The sequence below is a fragment of the Chiloscyllium plagiosum genome, unplaced genomic scaffold (genome assembly GCF_037043375.1).
Source record: "Chiloscyllium plagiosum isolate Xiang-an unplaced genomic scaffold, Cpla_swu_hap1 HiC_scaffold_34, whole genome shotgun sequence".
In the NCBI taxonomy this organism is placed as follows: domain Eukaryota; kingdom Metazoa; phylum Chordata; class Chondrichthyes; order Orectolobiformes; family Hemiscylliidae; genus Chiloscyllium; species Chiloscyllium plagiosum.
The window spans coordinates 19,756,517-19,779,630 of record NW_028270172.1 but is presented as its reverse complement, the minus strand read 5'-3'; the positions used below and the strand labels follow the sequence as shown (position 1 = coordinate 19,779,630).

The 23,114-nt window shown below is 41.8% G+C and overlaps 1 protein-coding gene across 1 annotated transcript; it reads left to right on the top strand.

Moving 5' to 3' along the window:
• Positions 1 to 682: 682 nt before the first annotated feature.
• Positions 683 to 5,287, top strand: LOC122564296 (forkhead box protein F2-like). Its single transcript, XM_043718969.2, has 2 exons — positions 683 to 2,169; positions 4,843 to 5,287. Exons 1-2 carry the CDS (start codon positions 1,188 to 1,190, stop codon positions 5,004 to 5,006), a joined length of 1,146 nt encoding a protein of 381 aa, XP_043574904.1. The 5' UTR covers positions 683 to 1,187; the 3' UTR covers positions 5,007 to 5,287.
• The last annotated feature ends 17,827 nt before the right edge of the window (positions 5,288 to 23,114 follow it).

Here is a 23,114-nt window from a genome sequence, read left to right as displayed (position 1 = left end):
AGTGATTCTAATGTAGCTGCATGGTGCAGGCAGACAAAAGTAAAAATAATTCTGCAATGCTTCAAACAGGATTTTGGAGATTTTTTTCGTAAGCTTGCACGTACAGCCGGTTAAAACAAAAGTAATATGTTTTTTTTTCTCCTTCTGTCTCGCTGACATGTGGCACCCCTGATTGGAATGTCTAAATGAGATTGATTAATGAATTGGAGGTGCCGATGTTGGACTGGGGTGGGTAAAGTTAAAAATCACACAACACCAGGTTATAGTCCAACAGATTTATTTGGAAGCACCAGCTTTCGAGACCTTTGAAGAGGCAGCCCCCCGAAATCTAGTGCTTCCAAATAAACCTGTTAGACTATAACCTGGTGTTGTGCGACTTTTAACTTTGATTAATGAAGGAATCGTTTGGATCGAAAGGCGAAAACCTGGTTACATCATTTTATTTTATACCTTCAGTCCGGGATGGTTGTAGGGTTTTTTAAAAAAAATAAATTTGAGGGAGCTCGAATTAAGGTTTCACCCTTGAAGGGAGGAGAGTGAAGGGTTCGGGAGTTTATTAGCTGATAGGTCGCCACGTTTTCTTTGGCTTCGTCAGTCAGTGCGGGAAGCGTGGGGGGGGGGAGAGAGAGAGAGAGCGACCTCTCTGTGCTTCCTCTTAAAGGGCTCTGCGTTGGGATAGCCACCAGGTGGAGGATGGAGCAGCGATCTCGGAGCCACTGAACTGCTGCCAGGAATCCTAGGCAACTTTTTTCTTTAAAAAAAACACGATTTCCTAGAGGGGGGGAAGACAGGCCGAGCGTCGCCAGATGAAGAGGAGTCGCCTTCCCTAGAAGGAGAGGCCTGTGCGGAGAATGCGGGCAGACCACGAGTCTGACACTCAGCCGCTGAGCTTCTGCACTCGGCTCGGGATAGAGGAGCGACGCTCCCAGCAAACGAAGCAACTGCCTAAAGTCGATTGAACAAGACTCCTGTGTTTTCCAGTGGGGTAAATGTCCCGTGCTCCAGTGAAGCTAAATAGGGCGTAGCGTCTACAGGGATCATTATTCGAGAGAGAGCGAGAGTTTAAAAAAACACACGTTTGTCTTCTTCATTCCCCCCCCCCCCCATCCTTCCACTTTTCCAGGCTGACCCCCCCCCCCCAGCATCTTTCTCTCCGCATTTCACACTGAGTTCGACTTCAGTAGGAGATGGCGAGCGAGAGCCCACAGCAACATCTGGAACCTCCAGCGCGCATCCGGTCGAGCCCGGTTCCCGGAGTGCTCAAGTCGGCCTTGATCGGCCAGCACTCGCCGGCCATGGAGCCCTCGAGCCTGGGCAAAGCCAAGAAGAGCAGCGGAGGCTTGAGGCGGCCCGAGAAGCCGCCTTATTCCTACATCGCCCTGATCGTGATGGCTATTCAGAGTTCGCCAACCAAGCGGCTGACGCTGAGCGAGATCTACCAGTTCCTGCAGACCCGCTTCCCCTTCTTCCGGGGCTCCTACCAGGGCTGGAAGAACTCGGTGCGGCACAACCTGTCCTTGAACGAGTGCTTCATCAAACTGCCCAAGGGTCTGGGCAGACCCGGCAAGGGTCACTATTGGACTATAGACCCGGCCAGTGAATTCATGTTTGAGGAGGGGTCTTTTCGTCGGAGACCCCGAGGGTTCCGCAGGAAGTGCCAGACGCTCAAACCCATGTACAGAATGATGAATGGCCTGGGCTTCGGCCCCTCGATCATCCCCCAACCCTTCGACTTCCAGGCGCCCGCCGCTTCCCTCGCCTGCCATGCCAACAGCTATAACCTGGAGAGCAGCCTCAGCATGATGAGTAACTCACTGTCAGGGAGCTACGATGGACTCAGCAGCGGGCACCATGTCCCCCATATGTCCCCCAACCCCGGCTCCACTTACATGGCCAGCTGCCCCGTGTCTTCAGGCGGCGAGTACGGTGCCGACAGCAGCAGTAGCCCTGTCCCCTCTTCCCCTGTGGTGGCCAGTGCCCTGGAGTGCCATTCTCCATACTCGCCCTCAACTGCCCCTTGGTCATCGTCCGCCACATCGCCGTACATTAAACAGCAAAGCCTGAGCCATATCAACTCTGTCCCCTCCAGCCTCCACTCTACTATGTCATCCTACTCGCTGGAACAGACATACCTTCACCAAAACACAAGGGACCCCGCAGAAATTGCAGGTACCATTGCTGAGGAATCTTGCTCTACATTTTTATAAGGCGCCGGCTATATTTTTGTTCATGTATTCAGTGTGTCACGCAACAGATTCGTTGGCAGGCACCAGAGTTTGGCTAGTTTTTCTATTCACTGATTTGTTTATGTAACGTTTATTTCCTCAAATAGAATAGAGTACTTGAGCGCTTCTAAAGCGAAGCGAATTAAAATAAGCTTGGATTTTGAAATGGCGACTTTAGCGTTAGACCGACGGAGCCCAATCGCTCACATTTTATTTCTCTAAGTTCTTTTTTTAATTGCGAGAAACTTATTGTAAATATAGCAGCCTAGAACAAGCGGTTAAAGTACAATGCTGTTCATGGAAGAGGTTTCCCACTGAAAGATAGGCTGACGAAGGGTAATAAAACGGCGTAAGTTGAAGGAGGGATTCATGGTCCGAATTGTAACTTTAGAATAGCTTTTTGAAGTTTGAAGACTGTTGAAGTCAGTTTAACAGTGACTGATACTGGTAAACTGGTAAAATGTCATTAAAGTAATAAGATGGAATCTTATACCTCCTTCTAAGAATAGGTTAATGCAGCGGCGGAATCCTTAATCAATCCTCTCTACACTTGTACCATTTAAAAATCCTGATTAGATGCAACCTTAGCGATTTTTAAAACAGAATTTAAAATATATTTGATTACCTCATCATAAATAAAGCGCGGGGTGGGCGAATGTGCTTTTAGAAAATTGACAGTTTATTGGCTTGTAATTTAAAACTATCTATGTTGACAGAATGATTGCTTCAGTACAGGATAGATTGTCTACACTGGTACATCTGAAGATAGTGTACAGCTGTTTCATTTAACTGCACTTTGTGTTAACGTGATTTAAACGGGTTTCATAAAGGTTCCCCTGTCAAAGGTTCGCAAGTATCATCTGGTCTTTCGTTCCCCACCCCCCGCCCAATTTTGCTGAAACTGTGAAATAGAGAGAGAGAGAGAGAGAAAGCCAGAGTCTATAAGATCTATTGGAACCGTGGAGACTCGAGGCTGTAAGTTTCCAAACAGTCACTGAAAATGTGGGTCGGGAAGGTTAACTAAACAAAGACAGTCGCGGCCGGACCACACTGAAGAGGATTTTAGCTTGACTTAACCCAGATGAGAGCTGATGTTGTTAAACGTTCTGGGAACCGCTGGTTCGTCAACTGCCAATACAAAGGCATCTGTATCTACCCCGTACTTTCTGAGCGCAGAACCTGAAAAAGTCACGCTTTGTTTTTTTTTAACCCTTTGATTTCGCAATGCATTGGATAATTAAGATGAAAACTGCTAGAAGAGAGAAACAGCAGTCGAGACAATTGAAAGGCACAAGGAACACCTTATAGTAAGCCCGGGGTTTGGGGAACTGAGGGTCCAACGTTACTGGCGGAAGTTCACACCAAGCAAATAGCTTCGTGTATGTGTCCCTAGTTTTAACGCATTTCCAAACTGATGGACACCAAAATATTGTGGTTAGTGTTGAAAGCTATTCTCAGAATGAAATACTGGACATCAAGACTTTGGAACAGCCTGTGGTATGTAAAGCATCACTGGCGTGTGATTACGAAATGACAGTCTGAATTATATGGTTAAGATGCCGGGAAAACAAGGTACCATCTTGAAGCCAAATATCGGGCCCTAAACAGGAAATAGCTGGCTTTCGGTTCATTTACCAGTTGATGACATACCTGCTGGCTAAGAAATTATACACATCTGGTAGATATTTATATATATATATATATAGAAATTGTCAATGTTTGGTACGATTTTATAACTTGTTGGGACTATGAGTTGAACTCAGGAGACTCGCGCAATGCTTTCAAGTCCGGCTGACAGTTGTCTGTCATCGGCGTGACTGTTGGATTCCTCTGGTGAAATATCTGCTCTCCGGTGTTTTAGCTTCAGCGCACGTTACGTTACAGCCAGCCGCGCACACAAAAAAAAGCAATTAGTTCCAATCAGATTGTAAACAAAGCATAAATCATACCAAATAGAAGCCTCTCAAACTGGCACTCGAAACTTTTTTTTTCACTCTTTAAGTAAAGCGTTCATTCGGATTGCTGGGAATAGGTCGAAATAGCAAATCAAAGTTCATCTTATCAGGGTAATTTTGAGATTTTTTTTGCCCCAGTTTAGGCTTTACCATTCTGTGAATTGAAACCAGGTGTTAGCGTCCGTAATGGTCATGGAAATGAATGGTTAATGATTCTCACAACTGTAAACTCAAATAGGAAACTTGCCATTCTGCACTTGGCACTTGAATGTTCCCAAACAAGGGAAGGTATTGTCTTTTTGTTGTTAAGTTTGAGAGGGACGCTCTTAATTTGTGTGTACTTAACTCGACCGAGTCCGCAAACACACACATTTAGAGTTAGCATCTGGAAAGTTATGGATTCCCTTTCAAACAGCGGTTCAATGTGTCCCACAGAAATAGTATGTTTTTCCCCGAGAATTTCATTTTTGATTCTTAAGCCAGTGCTAAATTTAACGACGCAGACACGCAATTAACACAGACAAGATTGAGAGGGAAACTGATCCAAGGCCGAACATGCATTGACTACTCAACTGATACTGATTGAGATGTAAACAGTAGGGAGCCCTGTGTAAAACGGTCAGCCTTTCCAAAAAAATAATATTCGCTCCTTGTCGTTTCAGTGGGGCTACCTCGCTATCAGACTCATTCCTCGCCAGTGTGTGACAGAAAGGATTTTGTGCTCAATTTCAACGGGATCTCATCTTTTCACCCCTCGGCCGGCGGATCATATTATCACCATCACCATCAGGGCGTGTGTCAGGACATCAAGCCTTGTGTCATGTGAAAATCTGCGCCCACCTTAAATCAAGTCCCGCCTGTGCCTATCTCTGATCATTTTTGGTTATTCTGATTCATATAAATAAATCCAAGACAGAAATCGGCACCGTGGAGATTGAGCCCGAGAATGTCTTTCGAGAAGAAAAACAGGGGGGACAATGGGAGATACCTCACTACTTGCACATCTGCAACCCTGTTGCCGACTTTTGTTTTTTAAAAAAAGAAGCGAATTGTCTCCTTTGTTGAGTTTTTTTGGTCAAAACAAGGAAGACGAACTGTACCGTTGAGTCTGCCGGCGCGTGTGTCTGATGTCTTGTTATTTTAACAACATTCAGTTCCTATATCAGTATTAAAGAGCAGGATGTGTAGTATGAACATTAGCGTACTGTATTTATGTAAAAATTTTGAAATCCAAAAGTCAGACTTGATACCATGTCAGTATTAGACACTGATTCGAAATATTTTTTCCGAGGATAATACGGATTTTTACCATAAACTATAATAAGACACATGTATGTATACACGCACATAATGCTTTTTATAAATAAATACATTTGAATATAATTGCACTTGAAAAATGTATACTTTATGTCTTTTTGCCAAAATGTTTTGATGTAAAAACTAAGTTCAATAAAAATATAATTCGGAGTGTTGTTTATTATAGTTTTTTTTAGCAGTTATCTCAGCACAGTGGACGAAAACTGTTCAAAGTCGGGAGATCCTGTTTCGGGATTAGGCTGTTATACATCTTAATGGGGTATTCAAAGCGACTGCTTGTTGATCGACGTGTTTTAGTATTGTAAAACATCTACATTGTAAAAGGGGCACCTTTAAGTCACATTGACCAGAGCTGTAACATTAATTCAGCATTGAATTCTATGTTATCTAATCGAACTATCGGTTAGCGCTGTTGACAGATTTTTAGTAGACATTTTTGCACAGAGCGGAAATGGCCGCTCGGTGTCAAACAGTGCTAAGGTCATCAGCGAGGGTCTTGTGTGTAAGCGTCCAATTACGGAGATTGCACTTTCAACTCGCTAGAACTGAGTTCGATCATCTGAAGGATTCTGATTCAATTTCAGTTCAAAGATGAATGCTTTGCACCATCATGAACAGCTGGAATTAACCCATATTGGAAACAGCGAGAGAACTGTAAGGCTTACAGTCCTGGAGTTAAATGTGCACGAACTCTTAATCACTGAGTGGCAAGGAGCTAAAAGCAAGTTTTAAATCTTGCGAACCACTGATTCTACACCTTTGTCAGTGACTATGGTACTCAGGTTAAATTCACAGGTTTAACTTACAAACTCAAAAACTCCAGAGACAGCACAGTTGCTCAAGGGATACTAGAACACGATCAGGAGGTGCTTTAGAGACCAAGACGAGGCTTATGGCAACCCCACCCCCACCCCCGCCACACCCCTCCCTCACACACACCTCCGCAGCAGGAAGGGTACTGCTCCGGATAAATTTAGCAGCAGATAGGTGTCCTCTTTAACAGGAGGAGGCCGGGAGACCGGCAGATCCTCCGCCCTTCCACTCCCATCCTCACCCAGTCTAAGCTGCTCGTTATCAGGAAGCATTCTGCAGGCCACTTCACCTCACCCCCCCCCCCCCCCCCGCCCCACCTCCGCCGCCTCTTTAACGATGACCCATCACTCTCAGCAATAGACGCATGAAGCACCACGATGGGTTTGCAAAGTGCTTGTTTTGAACTTTAAACCAGGGCATTTCTTACTGGGGGGAGCGGGGAGGGGGGGGGGGGTGCTCCTTGTGTGTTCCTCCAAATAACCCTGTTCAGATCAGATGGTCAAAAAGTGAAAAGTGTTTGGGGTAGGGAGAAGAGTCTCGATTTTTTTTTCAGACAGCTTCTCTTTAAACTTATTTCCTTTCTATCTGACAACAACCACCGTGTACGTGACCCGGCATTACGGAACCTCTGCGTTTTAAACCTCTTCCTTATCCCTCTGCGTTGTAAATAGAGTTCAGGAGAAAATTAATGCAGTTGATTAAAATGCAGGGTCTTTTTTTCGCAACTTGAGGCCTTCAGCCAGTCGATTTTTTTTCTGTTAAGATGTTAACAGTTGCACATTTACTGTAAGAGAAATTGAACTTCACAGGGTTGCAATTGCATTCTCGCCAATAACTCGTTTGAAAAGGAGGAAAAGTTAAAAATCTGCGTGCATTGTCTTTTTCCCCGGGAGTCTTGGATGACATGAAAATTCGAAAACTATGTCCAAACCAGATTTGAATGTTAAATTATTCCCTTTCGTTTTATTTTTTAAAACCTCTACACGAGACTATTCTGAACCTACATTGGAATAAGGGTTCGCTATCGATTGTACAAAATACCCTAAGCGATTGAAGTTGGTTTGTATATTTAACAGTGTAACGTGGATCTAAACTGCCAGTTTTGATCAGTTTTGCATGGACTCCTTATACTCAGTTCTATGCCCATCCCATTCACATAAACACTGCTGCTCCCTCCTAAGACGGTAATTTGCTGACGGTCAGGTTTGCTAATGGCCTTGACCCATGAGGTGGTCACTTCTGAGAAGATTTATAATTATTTTACTTCCTTTTCTTGGCGAAGTCCTACCATTCAGTTTACATTCCTGAGTCGTTTCATGAAACGTCTGTCTGCTGCACATGTAAGCGGTTCACGAGGACGGTGTACGCTCCCTGAGCAGGGCACAGGCAGCGCTCGCTCACTGCCCTGGTAATACACGCAAGGGGATTTGGATCCAGGCGCTGCTTCATGGTTGTTGTCACGACCACTCGTGCCATCTTGTTAAGAAACGGCAGTACAAACAATCGCTTCAGCAACATTTTGATAGGCAGCAGATGACTGGGAATCCCTCTCAGATACAGTAATGTTGAAATTTAAAATGGAGAAAACATAATGGGTTCACACGATTGAGATTGTCTTGTGTTAACTGTATAGATAGCTCCTCTTCATGATGTCGTTCTTCGTTCATTTCAGACTGTGGATTTGAGATGCACTCTGTCCTCCCTTATCAACTCACTCCGGCATTCTTTTGTGCTGTTCTGATTTATTGGTTAACCTGCATCTTTTCTGACCTTCACCCGTTTAATAGTGTAGCCCTCAGTCAATAGGTAAGGACATATGTATTCTGCACTAGTGTAAGAAACCTACCGACCATTGATTTACATGAAGTGGGAGATCTTATGAATATGGTACATTGCGAACAGTACATTAGCCGGATTTCCTTAATGGATGATATATTCTGGATCATCTATCATTTCATGTCAGCTGAGGAAGTGACAGATTTGATGATTAGTACGGCTGAATTGTAACCGATGTGTAAAGGGCAGCGTGTGCTTATTTAGCGGATAATTCCGAGACAACATGTCTAAAAAGTAGCCTATGAAACAAAGTCATTTCTTTTCCTCCTCAGTTCCAGGAGGAACACACAGACTGGAGCACCAGCCAGCGCAGGGTCAAGTGCCCCAAACTGAGGCGACTCTAAATCTCCAGGTTTTTTTTATATACTGAGGAGACTCTAAATCTCTTGGTTAAACAAAATCCTCTATAAGAAAATAAAATGACACTGAAGCCGAACAATTAGCCTAAACACATAATTATGCTAAAGACACAACTGATTCACAAATGTCTCCCTCCTTAACCGACAACTGTCAAGCGGCCTAGTAAGTTACTCCATTGTGATAACATTGGGGTAGGGGGTGGACAATAAAACAGGCGGCAAGGACCCACCTGCTGAGGATAGTTCGTTTCAAGGTCGATTTGCCAAGATGAAGTGGAGATTGTTTGTTACAAACTGAACATATAAAATACCGGCGAACCGGCGTGTATTCGCACCGTTTTCACCGACTTTGCAACTCAAACAAACCCCTCATCGCCGCTGTCATGTAATAAACAAACTCTGATGGTAGATTCGCACGACGCTATTTGAGACTAACAGCTCCCCAATCACCCTGGAACAAAACCACACACACAGCAATAATCGGAGTAAATCACGATTAAGCTGAGGCAAGCAGTCTTAAGATGCACCCAGCGAACAGCAAATCGTCCGGTTCCCCGCCCTGACCCCCGGCTTTAGTGAATGTTACATTTTAAAGTGGTGGTTAGTAACAGTGAGAGAGCGAGTGCATTCTGACTGAGGATTCCAGTCAGACTAATGGCATTTAAAAAACAAAAGCAAAGCCATCATAGTATAATAGTGTGAAGGTAAATCTGAGGGAATCCGAGGAAACAGTTTAAGAAAGATGTTTAAAAACCAGTAGGACACTGATAGGGAGGGGGTGAATAACAGAGTGCCTACAGAAAAAGGCTCCTTCAGACGTACCCGATAAAGTAGGAATAACATTTAGACCAAGAAAATCATTGCACCTTTGACCCCATTAACTAATCATTAAAGGTGCATCCAGAATCATATGAAACATGATTTGTTACTCTGTGATAACGGGATAGGAACCGGATAACATCTCTGAATCTGCACGTTCAGGGTACTTCTATAACATTCGGATGGAAATCAGTCATATAATTTTCACTGTGAGGCATCGTATCAACCGCCCGGCTAGTATTGCATGAGTCTATCGAAATGAGTGAGCCACTTCAAGTTTATCATTTCATCAAAATCTGTTTCTCACGTATCAACGGCCTCAATATAATCTCCCGGTCGCGGGAGGGGTGATTGCAATTTTTAAACGAAATAAAAAGTAATAGAGTTTGGATAAAAATGTCCAGTGTTAGCACATTAGCTGCCAACCACCAAGACAACTCTGCACTCTTTCTGGAGAACGGATGCAAAGCTATGGCAGTGGTTTCAAGCGTCTGTTTACCCAGGCGTTAATCGGATGCTCTGAGGATTGACAGATCAGCCACAGGTCGCCGTTCTACCTCACTAATGTCAAATGCAACTTGAAGATTGGCTGATGACTCAGCGCTGGGAGCATTGCTGTACTGTCCAGGGTTGTGCTTGACACTGCTAAGAAGCGAATTGTATGTCTTAACTGCCCTATTTCACTGTGGCTTTTTAAAAAAAGGTTGTTGGTGTCTTCTGTTACGAGGGATTTTGAACCTGTCTGACGTTAATCTCCCAGACCCTGGACAACCCCAGGGCGTCCAGAGAGCTCAGGGTCCAGCTATTAACATGTACATATCTCGGAGGGTCACAGCAACAGCCGTTACTGATCTCAGTTCACTGGAAGATTTAAGTATTGGCATGTCAGTGTATATTTACACACTCTCTCGCCTCGCTGCTCTGAATTGCAGAGGCCAGCGTCAGTATAACTGTGGTTTGTGAAATTTGATTCCTTAAGTAGTAGCTTTTCTGTTTCTCCAACATTTCTTCGAGTATGAAAGGAAATGCGACCTGATGTCTGTCTCGGTGTGGGCGACCTATATTAGAAACCCAACCCCCTCCCTAACCCCGCGTTCAAGCGCAGCTATAACAGACGCGAGACTCTAATCAAAATCGTGCATCGGCGCCCACCTTTTTAAAATCTCCTGGCTGTTTTTTAAAAATTCTGTGTAGTTTGGTCCAGAGAGTTTAAAATAGGGCCAACTCTATCATTATTCATTCTACAGGAATAGAAGTTTTGGAAGACATTGTATGCGCGTCTCGGGTATTCATATACGAACTGTCAGCCTGTGTATGAACAGGCCCAAACACCAGTGGCATTAACCAATAATAGGAGCCCAGGGCGTAAAATGGGGATTATAAATTTTATAAAGGTTTCAAACTCTTTCCGAAAGCAGCAGCCACTATTATGATCGTGTTTGCATGGGTGTAATTTATAGTGTAATTACAAATGCTCATTGCTAAAGGAATTTGCCGTATATTGGACAGATGAAATGTTCCATGCTTCGAAGTGATAATTGTTTCTACGTCAAGCGGTAGAGAAGTATTGCAACATTTGGGATATAGTATTCAGGGAAACGTACCACCCACATTGCTGCCTGGCGCACACAACTTGCCTTTTATTAACCACTGAGGGCTCAGGTTAGTCCAAAGGACAACAGCGCCATCGAGAGGGTTTCAGCTGGGTTTACATCTGTAACATTTGTAAGATCTGGAACATTTTCACATTTCATACGACAGAATGGAAAGAGTCTTGAACAAGTATGTTATGAAAATGTGAGTATACTGTAAAAAACGCTATTAGTGACAGCACCAAGTGTTCTCAATAAGCCACAATGTAACATGTGCTACTGTGGTACCTAGGGTAGCTTTTTGCCTGGAAATGAAAAAACAGATTCGAATTAGGCCAATCAGTTTAAATTATACCCCCAAAGATACAAAACTCCAATCCAGTTTGAATTGAGTATATTGACAATCTGAAAAGCCATGACACAATCCAATGCTTTGCGGGTATAAGACCAGGGAAAATTGAACAATTGAGAAGATAACTGCCAATCACCAGCATGTAAAAAGACTGCCAGAAAATAGCTCTCTGAAAGGTACCTTTATCGATCAGTAACCTGTGAAGGAGAAACCCCTAAGAAGAAGAAAAGAAAATTCGACATCCAGCCGTTTTTTTTTGAAAAGTTGAATTTTGGTTAATCTTAATCGGGGGTGGGAGCTGATGGGGCTTATTGGACTAGTTTTATAGAAGGGCAAGTAAAAGATAGGTGAGAGAAAGGAGTTGTAAATAGATATTAGTTAATTACTCTGTTATACTTTAAGAAATAAAGTTGTTACTTTGACTAGTATTTGCCCTCTCAAATTTTCACAGATGACTGCACAGGATAAATCTATTCTGTGTTGCTGGGTTAAATTAAGCAGGAGGATTTACCCCATGTCGCAATAGTTTGGGGGCTCTAGTTTAGATAGATTTGAATAGATTTGGGGGCACAAAAATTCCCAGCAGATTTAAACACTTTCAGGTTAGTGTCCTAGATCTTTAAATAAAACTTAGGTGAGACAATTTGTTTAATTTTGGTTCATTGAGGTTGATTAAATTAAAAGGGAGAGAAATGGCTCTTACAATTACTAAAGAGGTTCTGGGATTTGAAGATGATTCTCAAATTTGCCGAGAAAGTTCAAAAGGAAAGAAAAAGGCCATACTTTTAGCATCAGCAAATAAGTTAGATTTGCATTTAACCAAGGACATAAGTAAAGCTGAAATTGTCAGGGAATTACTCAAACACTTAGGTGTGTCAGAGAAACAGACAAGTGCAGTAGAGGTAGAAAAACTTAAATTACAATTGAGGAAAATGGAGTTAGAAGATAAAGAAATGAAAAGAGAAAGGGAAAGAGAGAGAGAAGAAAGAGAAGAAGAGAGGGAGAGAGAGGAAAAAGAGAGAGAAGGTTCTTAGCTGAGCCAAAAGAGAGAGAACTTGAACTTGAGAAGTTGCAACTTGAGAACTTGCAACAAGGTCAAGTTGACAGGATGGAGACTAAAAGAGAAGGTAGTGATATATGTAAGTATTTCAAAACACTGCCACATTTTGATGAGAAAGATGTTGAAGCCTTCTTTATTTCATTTGAAAAATTGGTGAAGCAGATAGAGTTGTCTGAGGATTCATGAGTAATGCTAGTTCAGACTAAACTGGTTGGCAGAATAATGAGGTATTTGCCGTACTGCCAGATGAGGGGGTCAAGAGATTATGAAGAGGTTAAATAGGCTATTTTAAGTGCTTATGAATTGGTACCAGAAGCATATAGACAGCAGTTTGAAAACACAAAGAAGGAACCAGGCCAGACTTATGTTGAGTTCGAAAGAATTAAACATAGTCAACTTTGTTTCTTAAAGTATAACAGCGAATAATTAATGAACAACTATTTACAACTCCTTTCTCTCACCTATCTTTGACTTTCCCTTCTATAATACTAGGCCAATAAACCCCACCAGCACCCACCCCCCGATTAAGATTAACCAAAATTCAACTTCTCAAATAATCGGCCAGATGTTGAATCTTCTTTTTTTCTTCTTAAGGATTTCTGTTTCACAGGTTACTGATCGATCTATTGAAAATAGATAAGACCTTGAGACTCTAAGAGAGATTATTCTGCTGGAGGAGTTTAAAAACTCACTTCTAGAGATGGTAAGAATTCACGTGGAGGAACAGAAAGTTCAGGAAGTGAGAAGAGCAGCAGAATTAGCAGATGAATACATGTTGGTGCATAAGGCAAGGTTCCGGCCAGAATTTCGTCCTGTGAGGGATAGAAGTTGGGAGAAGGAGAGATCCTACAAGACAAAACCAAGAGTACAGAGCACTGGTAAGAATGTACTACAGGATAAAAAAGCCCAAGAGAGTGGAAAGGAGATGAAAGGCCTCAGGTGCTTTCACTGTGGTAAAGTGGGACATGCAAAGTCACAGTGCTGGTCATTAAAGAAAGGCATTGTGGTCATTAAAGAAAGCTAGTGGCCTTAGTGAAGGTAATAGAGGTGACCCCAAGAAGAGCCAAGGAGCTGCAGCAGAATGCACAGCCTTTGGCAGGGGTGGGTATGGAGTTAATACCTGATCTCTACAAAGAATTCGCCTCTGTGGGTAAAGTTTACTCAGAAAGAACTGGAGCAGAAGGACAAAAATTTATAATTTTGAGAGATACAGGATCTAACCAGTTACTGATAGTAAGGGATGAGTGAACATGCACTCTTTCTGATGTGTTACCCGAGATTGTGGTAAGTTTTGTGGGATAGATGGGCAGAAATTTAGCGTTCCCCTATGTAAGAGCATGTTGGAGTGCCAACTCAAGACTGGAAAAGTTACAATGGGAGTGATCAACAGAATGTCAGTTCCAGGAATTCAGTTTGTTCTTGGGAATGATTTGGCAGGACCCAAGTGGGAGTGACACCCCTTGTGGTGGAGAAGCCCAAAGAAGACCAAGAAACCGAGGAATTAAAACAGAAGTATCCTGATATTTTCCCAGTTTGCATGGTAACCAGATCCCAGTATCATGAGTCACAGCATGATGCAAAAACTAAACAGAAAGTTGAAGGAGTTGAAGTTCAGTTAGCAGATACTCTGTTTGATGTAATGGTGCAGGAAAAACCTGAACAGGCAGAGGGTCAGACAGAAATGTTTAGTCCTGAAAGGCTAAGAGACTTGCAACAGCAAGACAAGAGAATAAAAAATATATATGTGGATGTGTACTCTGAAAAGGAGGCAGAGAATATTCCAGAGGGTTATTATTTGGAGGATAGAATCCTAAGGTGGAAATGGAGACCACAGCAAGTTAGTACAGAGGAGAAATGTGTCAAAGTGCACTAGATTGCGTTGCCGGTAGCATACAGGCAGGAAGTGTTACGGGTAGCACATGAACTACCTGTAGGAGGTCACGAGGGGTACGAAAGTCTCAGGCTAAGGTTCAAAAACATTTATTGGCCTGAAATACAAAAGGATGTGGTTAACTTTTGCCATACTGTCATACATGCCAAATGGTAGGTAAACCACAGGTGGCAATAAAACCAGCACCTTTGTTGCCAATTTCCGCATTTGAAGAATCTTTCACACGGGTTATAATTGATTGTGTAGGTCCCCTCCTGAGAACTAAATGTGGGAACCAGTACTTGTTAACCATAATGGATGTGTCTACCAGATAACTGGAGGCAATTCCATTACGGAGTATCAAGGCAAAAAGGGTAGTAGAGAAGTTAGTAGCTTTCTTCACACAATGTAGGCTACCCAGAGAGATTCAGTCAGTCCAAGGGTCAAATTTTACTGCTAGGCTGTTTAAGGAGGTTATGGAGAGCTTAGGTATACAGCACTTTAAATCCAGTGCGCATCACCCTGAATCCCAGGGACCTTTAGAAAGGTGGCATCAGACCTTGAAGACCATATTGAAAGCATACTGGAAGGACTACTCGTATGATTGGGATAAAGGTGTCCCATTCGTATTGTTGCCTTTAGAGATGCCCCAAACGAATCAACTCAGTTTGAGTTAATATTCGGTTATGAAGTGAGAGGCCCTTTGAAATTAATTAAAGAAAAATTGACAGGATCAAAGTCAGAGATATCACACTTAGATTATGTATTGGAGGTGAGCGAGAGACAAAATTGAGTAGGTGAGTTATCTAAACAGCACCTAAGTGTAGAATGAAACCGCTGGCAGATGAAAGCTCTGAGACTCTGATGTTTTCCTGAGGGGATGACATGTAGTACTGTTACCAGTAATAGGAGATCCCTTCAAAGCCAGGTTTAGTGGCCCCTATCAAATTGTAAAAATGCCAGCTTAAAATAAAGGTATTGAGTGTGTCATGTGAACATGTTGAAACCGTATTATGCTAGAGAGAAAGAACTGAAGAAACAGGTGTTAGTTATTGCTCCGCAGAGTGAGGAATCAAATCCAGATGATGTGGATTTTGAGGTGCCTCAAATAGATTTAAAAATGAACAAGTCCTTGAGGAGTGGGATAGGTTAGTAAGTGATCTGTCTCAGGAGCATAGAACACAGTTGAAAGATTTGTTATTGCATTATAAGGACATATGTAAGATGAAGCTGGGGAGGCTAATGCTATTGTACATGAAGTAGACGTAGGGAATACTGCTCCGATAAAACAACACCCCTATCAGCTTAATCCTTTTAAAGCCAGACAAGTCCAGGTGGAGGTGGAGGCCATGCTTGACGAGGATATCATTGAACCAAGCCAGAGTGAATGGAGTTCACTGATTGTCTTAGTTCCCAAACCGAACAGGACTCAATGATTCTGCATGGATTATCGGAACATCAATGCCATTACAAAATTGGACTCTAATCCAATTCCTCGATTGGAGGACTGTGTCAAGAAAGTCGGACAAGCCAGTTACATCACCAAGTTGGACTTACTGCATGTTTACTGGCAGATATCTTTATCAGAGACAGCGAAAGAAATTTCTGCGTTTGTTACCCCAAATGGGCTGTATCAGTTTAAAGTGATGTCCTTTGGTATGAAGAATGCACCCACCACATTCCAACGACTCATGAACAGAGCTGTGGCTGGATTAACAAACTGTGCAGTTTCCTGATAAAGAGCTCCTACCGAAATGTCAATTTTCCTACTCCTCGGATGCTGCCTGACCTGCTATGCTTTTCCAGCACCACTCTAATCTTAATAAATTGTTCAGTCTATTTGGACGATATGGTGATCTTTAGTAAGTCCTGGAAAGATCACATGGTACTGTTGGCAGAGCTCTTTGAAGGACTAGGAGAAGCAAAACTGGTGATGAATTTAAATAAAACTGAATTCATAAATGCAGAGGTGACATTCTTGGGACATAACATCGGTCATGGAAGGTTGACCCCCACGGAACACAAAGATGAAGGCCATTGAGGAATTTCCACAACCAACCTCAAAGAAAGAGGTGCTTCAATTCTTAGGACTCAACGGATTCTATTGGAAGTTTGTTCCAAACTTCAACAGTGTAGTGACTCCGTTAACCAATTTGCTGAAGAAGAACACAAAGTTTCGGTGGACAGAATCATGCCAGGAGGCAGTTGACCATTTAAAAGCCATATTAACCACCAAGCCAATTTTAGCTACACCAAACTTTTCAAAACCGTTTAAAGTCGCCATCGATGCTAGTGACATAGTAGTTGGAGCTGTACTCCTACAGGAAGATGAAGATAGAATTGAACTGCCAGTTGTTTACTTTTCGAAGAAGATCAACATCCATCAGAGGGAATGCTCCACAATCAAAAATGAACTATTGAGTTTGGTACTGACCTTACAACATTTTAATGTGTATGTCACGAACAATGTGTCAGAGACGGTTGTGTATACAGATCACAATCCATTTACATTCTTAGAACGTTTTAAAGATAAGAATATGAGACGATTTCATTGGAGTCTTATGTTACAGACTTTTAATTTAAAAATCATACACGTGTGGGTAGGAAGTATATAATCGCAGATGCATTATCGCAGATTTAACTGATAAAGGTTAGGTGAGATTTCTATTTATTTAATGTAATATATAGCTATATGAGAAGAAGTTAATGTGAACTTATATTAAAGTTATCTGTATATTTGGATAATGTGTTTAAAAAATAGGAAAAAATGAAGCCATCTTTTCATTATGATGGCTCATTTTTTTCTTAAAGGGGGAGGTGTAAGTGTACTGTACCTTTAAGAGAGTTAAAAGCAAGCAGTGATTAGCACCAAGTGTTCTCAATAAGAGACAATATAACATGTGCTCCATCTACTGCGGTACCTAGGGTAGCTGGTTGCCTGGAAATGACAAAACAGATTCGAAATAGGCCAGTCAGTTTAAACTATACCCTGAAAAATATTGAACTCCAATCCAGTTTGAATTTAGTATATTGACAATCTGAAAAGTCAATGACACAATCCAATGCTTTGGGCATATAAGACCAGGGAAAATTGAACAGTTGAAAGGAGAACTGCCAAGCCACCAGCATGTAAAAAGACTGCCCGAAAAATAGCTCTCTGAAAGGTACCTTTATCGATCAGTAACCTGTGAAGGAGAAATCCCTAAGAAGCAAAAAAGAAGATTCGACATCTGGCCGTTTTTTGAAAAGTTGAATTTTGGTAAATCTTAATTGGGGGTGGGGTGGATAGGGTGTTATTGGACGAGTATTATAGAAGGGAAAGTAAAAGATGGGTTAGAGAAAGGAGTTGTAAATAGTTGTTAGTTAATTATTCTCTGTTATACTTTAAGAAATAAAGTTGTTACTTTTACTTTGACTAGTTCATGGCCTATCAAATTTTCACAGATTACTGCACGGGATAAATCTTTTCTGTATTGCTGGTTAAATTAAGCAGGAGGGTTCAACCCATATCATAACAAGTAGCAGCAATGTGTGCCAGCTAAACAATGCACTGCAGAAATTTAACAAGGATCCTTACAGATCACTGCTCAAACCCACAGCCACTAACATCTGGAATGACAAGAGCAGCCGGTAACTTGGAACACCAACATCTTGCAAGTTCCCCTCCAAGCCACTCAACATGGAAATATATTGCCATTCCTTCAGTGTCGCTGGGTCAAAATCCTAGAATTTTTCCCTGAAGACATTGTGGGTCTACCTACATTGTGGACTGCAACTGTTTAAGAAGGCAGCTCACCACCACCTTCGCAAGAGCAACTAGGGATGGCCATTAAATGCTGGCTCAGTCAAATGCATCCAGATTCTATGAATGAATAAAGATAAATGAAAAATATTTATAGAACATAAAAAAAATTATTTCTATACCAATGGAAAGCCAGTTCAGCTTCTTATTGGAATGGGTTGAGGAAAGTGAGCTAGGGGGTGGGGTGCATTATCAATGTGAAATTGCTCAATTCGAGTACAACGATGACTATCATAGCTCCATTTCATCATACCTATTTTGAAGCCTAAGATACATGAAGAAAATGCACAAAGACAAATGAAGTGGCAACACAAGCCTCTCTTAAAATAAGCCTTTGAAGTCAAAATGATCCAGGACTAGATACCCATAGATCATTTGGCAATGGGTTTTAATTCTATATATCTCTTTCTCCTGAAACGCTTTAAACATTGAGACAAGAGCAGAGTTGCTGCTGCATCTTCTAATAGGTAATGAAACTGGAGTGAAGTTTTGGGCAATATCTAATAGTTAACACAATTTAAGAAGATCAGGATCCAGAATGGCATAAAGCATAGATTAAGTTAATGCTGGTGAAGTGCAAATTGCGAGGGAATGAGAAAGAAACTAAAGAGTGCAAAATGTGAGGAAATTTTGGGGAAAGAAAAACAAATTAAAGAGATAGAAAAGAGGGAAATTTCAGGGCTAATCAACATTTGTGAAGGGTCGGTTGTGCCTCACTAACCTTATTGAGTTCTTTGAGAAGCTGGAAAGACAGATGGATGAAGGTAAAGCAATTGATGTGGTGTATATGGACTTCAATAAGGCATTTGCTAAGGTTCCACACAGTAGGCTATTGCACAAAATACGGAGTTTCGGGATTGAAGGTGATGTAGCAGTTTGGATCAGAAATTGGTTAGCTGAGAAAAGACAGAGGGTGGTGGTTGATGAGAAATGCTCATCCTGGAGCTCAGTTACCAGTGGTGTGCCACAAGGGTCTGTTATGGGGCCACTGTTGTTTGTCATTTTTATAAATGATCTGTTTGTGGCAGTGGAAGAGCGGGTTAGTAAATTTGTGGATGACACTAAGTTAGGCCGAGCTGTGGATAGTGCCGATGGATGTTGTGGGCTACAGAGGGACCTAGATAAGATGTAGAGCTAGGCTGAGAAGTGGCAAATGGAGTTTAATGTAGAAACGTGTGAGGTAGTTCACTTCAGAAGAAGTAACAGGAATGCAGAGTACTGGACTAATGGTAAAATTCTAGGCAGTGTAGATGAACAGTGAGATATCGGTGTCCTGGTGCATAAAACCCTGAACATTACCACCCAGGTTGATAGGATTGTTAAGAAGGCATATGGTTTGTTGGCATTTATTGGTTGAGTTTCGGAGCCATGAGGTCATGCTTCAGCTGTATAAGGCACTGGTAAGGCTGTACATGTACAGCTCTTGTCACCAAAATATAGGAAGGATGTGGAAGCTTTGGAAAGGGTTCAGAGGAGATTTACTAGGATGTTGCCTTATATGGAAGGAAGGTCTTATGAGGAAAGGCTGAGGGAACTGAGGCTATCTTCATTGGAGATAAGAAGATTGAGAAGTGACTTAATCGAGACATATAAAATAATCAGAGTGTTAGATAGTATGGACAGCGAGAGCCTTTTTCCTCGGATGGTGAAGGCTAACATGAGGGGGCATAGCTTTAAATTGAGGAGTGATAGATTTAGGACAGATATTAGGGGTAGTTTCTTCACTCAGAGAGTAGTAGGGGCATGGAATGACCTGCCTTCAACAGTAAGGGTTATTGAAATACGTATTGGACATACATATGGATAATAATGGAACGGTGTAGGTTAGATGGGTATCAGATTATTTTCACAGGTCAGCACAACGTCGAGGGCCGACAGGCTAGTAACATTCTATGTTCTATGTTCTAAAATCTGAGCACATCAACAATGGGACTCAGTGGACAGGTATGGGAAGAAAATCTGAAGAAACAAATATTTTCAAAATAACTATTTTGATGTTGATGGAAGGGGAAAAGGGGAATATGAAAAACTTAAGAGCAACTTTTCAAAAGTATAGAGAAGTTATAAAATCAAATTACAGTAGCAAGGAATACAAAATATTCCATAGGCACAAAACAAAGGGGGCATTCAAGGTGAGTGCCTGAGGATGAGTTCACAGGCAATGAATGAGAAGGTGGGGAAAATATGTAATTATTCCCACTCAGGTTTTGCTAAGGAAAATGAAAAAAAAAATGATACCAGTACTGGATGAATTTTCAAAAGGAAAAACTAAAAATGGAGAAAGTAAATGACAATTAGCAAAGCAAAAATAAGGTAAAAACTAAATCCTGATGGCATGCACTTGTGTCAACTAAAGACAGCATGGACACCAAACAGGAAAGCTAGCAGCAGAGGACTGGTGAATAGCTTAGCTAAGGTCATTTCTAAGTAAACACAAAAAATAGAACAAAACCAATTATTATTGACCAATCAATTCAATCTCAGTGGTAGGAAAGGCATTGAAATCTATTGTTTTCCAATATAATAAGATAATCAGCATCCATTCTGAAAGGCTGAGTTGTGCTTCACTGACTTGGTAAAACTCTTTGAAGAAAATTGGGGAGATTAATTGGGGAGAGTGCAGTAGATGATTAATTTGGATCATAGAGTTCATATGATAGGCTTGTGGGACGTTAAGCCAAGGAACAAGTATTTGAATACATGGGACAATTGGCTTAAATAGAGAGCAGAGAGTTGGTGGTGAGGGGAGTTACTTTGATTAGAAGTTGGTAGGAAGTGATGTTTCACACAATTCTGTACTGTCACCACATACGTAATTCCTAAAAAATAAATGCGAGATGATGAACTTCGGAGACAAAGTAGAAACATCACCCATCTTTTAGAAAATGGGAAACCCAGTGAGGCCAATGAGCTGAAGGATCTAGGGATACAGATGAACAATTCATTATAAGAAGCAGCGTAAAGTTGTAGATTGCTACAGCATGGAGATAGGCCCTTTGGCCAAAACTGGTCCGTACCGACCAAAATGTCCACCTACGTTAACCCCATTTCCCTGCTCCTGGTCCATATCTTTCTAAACCCCTCCTATCCAATTATTTTTTTCAAATGCCTTTTAAATGTTGTTAATGTACCCACCTCAACAGCTTTCACAAGCAACTCATTCCATATGTGTCCCACCCTCTGTGTAAAAATATTGCCCCTCAGGCTCCCATTCATTCTTTCCCTACTAATCATAAACTGATGCCCTCTGGTCCTCAAACACCAACCTTGGGAAAAAGACTGAGTGCATTCACCCTATTCATGCGTTCATGATCTTATACACTTTTAAAATATACCCACTCAGTCTCCTACGCTCTAAAGAAAAATATCCTAGCTTGTCCAACCGCTCCCTATAACTCAGACTGTTGAGTCCTGGCAACATGGTTGTAAAGTTCTTCTGCACTCTTTCCAGTTTACTAACATCTTTCCTATAGCAAGATGACTAAAACTGAGCACAATATTCCAAGTGCAGTCTCGCCAATGTCCTGTACAACTGCAACATAACTTCCCAACTTCGATACTCAGTGCTCTGACTGATGAAGGCCAGTGTGCCAAAAGCCTTCTTCATTGACTGTCCTGTCTACCTGTCACTCCACTTCCAGAGAACTGTGCACCTAAACTCCAAGGTCCCTCTGTTCTACTACACTTCTTAAGGCCCTACCATTCACCATGAAATTTCTACCTTGATTTGACTTTCCAAAATGCAAAACCTCACACTTACCTATATTTTAAACTCCATTTGCCATTTCTCAGCCCACTTTCCCAGCTGATCAAGGCCCTGATGCAATTTTTGATAACCTTCCTCACTGTCCACAATGCTATTAATTTGCATAATAATTAAGAATACTAACAGAGAGCTAGAAATTATTTTTACTGTTATAGAATTCAAAAGGGGTAAAATTTGTTAAAATTTGCATAGAATCTTGGTTAGTCTGCAGTTAGAATACTTTGCAAAGTTTAGGTGACTGTACAATTCTAATCCCAGTCAATAAAAAGAATAGAGAGACATTGATATCATGCAAAGAAATGCAAAGAAAGGAGTTACACTGAGTGTTGACAGCTTTAGGGAAAGATTGAACAGATTGGATTTTATTTCTTTAGGCTTTATGGAGCCAAAGAGATGTACAACACGGAACACACCCTTTGGTCCAACTCATCCATGCCGACCAGATATCCCACCTGCAGAATCCATTCCTGAAGAAGGGCTTATGCCCAAAACAGCGATTCTCCTTTGATGCTGCCTGACCTGCAGCGCTTTTCCAGCAACACATTTTTCAGCTCTGATCTCCAGCATCTGCAGTCCTCACTTTTTCCCTGGCAAGGTATTGGCATGGATAGGGGATTGGTTGACTGGCAGAAGCAGAGAGTGGATAAAGGGGTCTTTTTCAGCATGCAGCTGGTGACTAGTGGAGTTCCAAAGGTTCAGACAACAACTATTCACCTTATACATTAACAATCTGAACAAAAGAACTGAGGGCATTGTTGTTGTCTTGATGACACAAAGATAGGTGGAGGAATAGGTAGTGCTGAGGACACAGAGAGGCTGCAGAAGGACTTGGACAAGCTAGGAGAGTGGGCAAAGAAGTGGCAGATGGAATACAATGTGAGAAAGTAAGAGGTTATGCACTTTGGTAAGAAGAATACAGGCATAGATTATTTTCAAAATGGGAAAGGTTTCAGAATTCTGAAGCACAAAGAGACTGAGGAGTCCTAGTTCAGGACTTTCTTAAAGTTAACATATAAAGTCAGTTAGCAATTAGGAAGGCAAATGCAATGCCATCCTTGATTTCAAGATAGCTAGAGTACAAGAGCAGAGTTGTATTGCTGTACAAGGGTCTGGTCAGACCATGTTTCGAATGTTGTGAGGCTACTTGGGTTGTGTTGAGAGGGTGTGTTGGTTTTGGAGGGGGTCCAGAGGAGATTTGCAGGAATGATCCCAGGATGAAGAGGTTGTCATATGGAGAGAGGTTGAGGATTCTGGGTCTATATTTGGTGGAGTTCAGAAGGATGAGGGTGGAGATCATTGAAACTTACAGAATACTTAGAGGTTTGGATGCAGTGGACATGGAGAAGAT

Coding starts and splice junctions, on each gene's coding strand:
- LOC122564296 (XM_043718969.2), top strand. CDS start 1,188: ATGGCGAGCGAGAGCCCACAGCAACATCTGGAACCTCCAGCGCGCATC. Junction 2,170..4,842: donor GGACCCCGCAGAAATTGCAG/GTACCATTGCTG, acceptor TTGTCGTTTCAG/TGGGGCTACCTCGCTATCAG.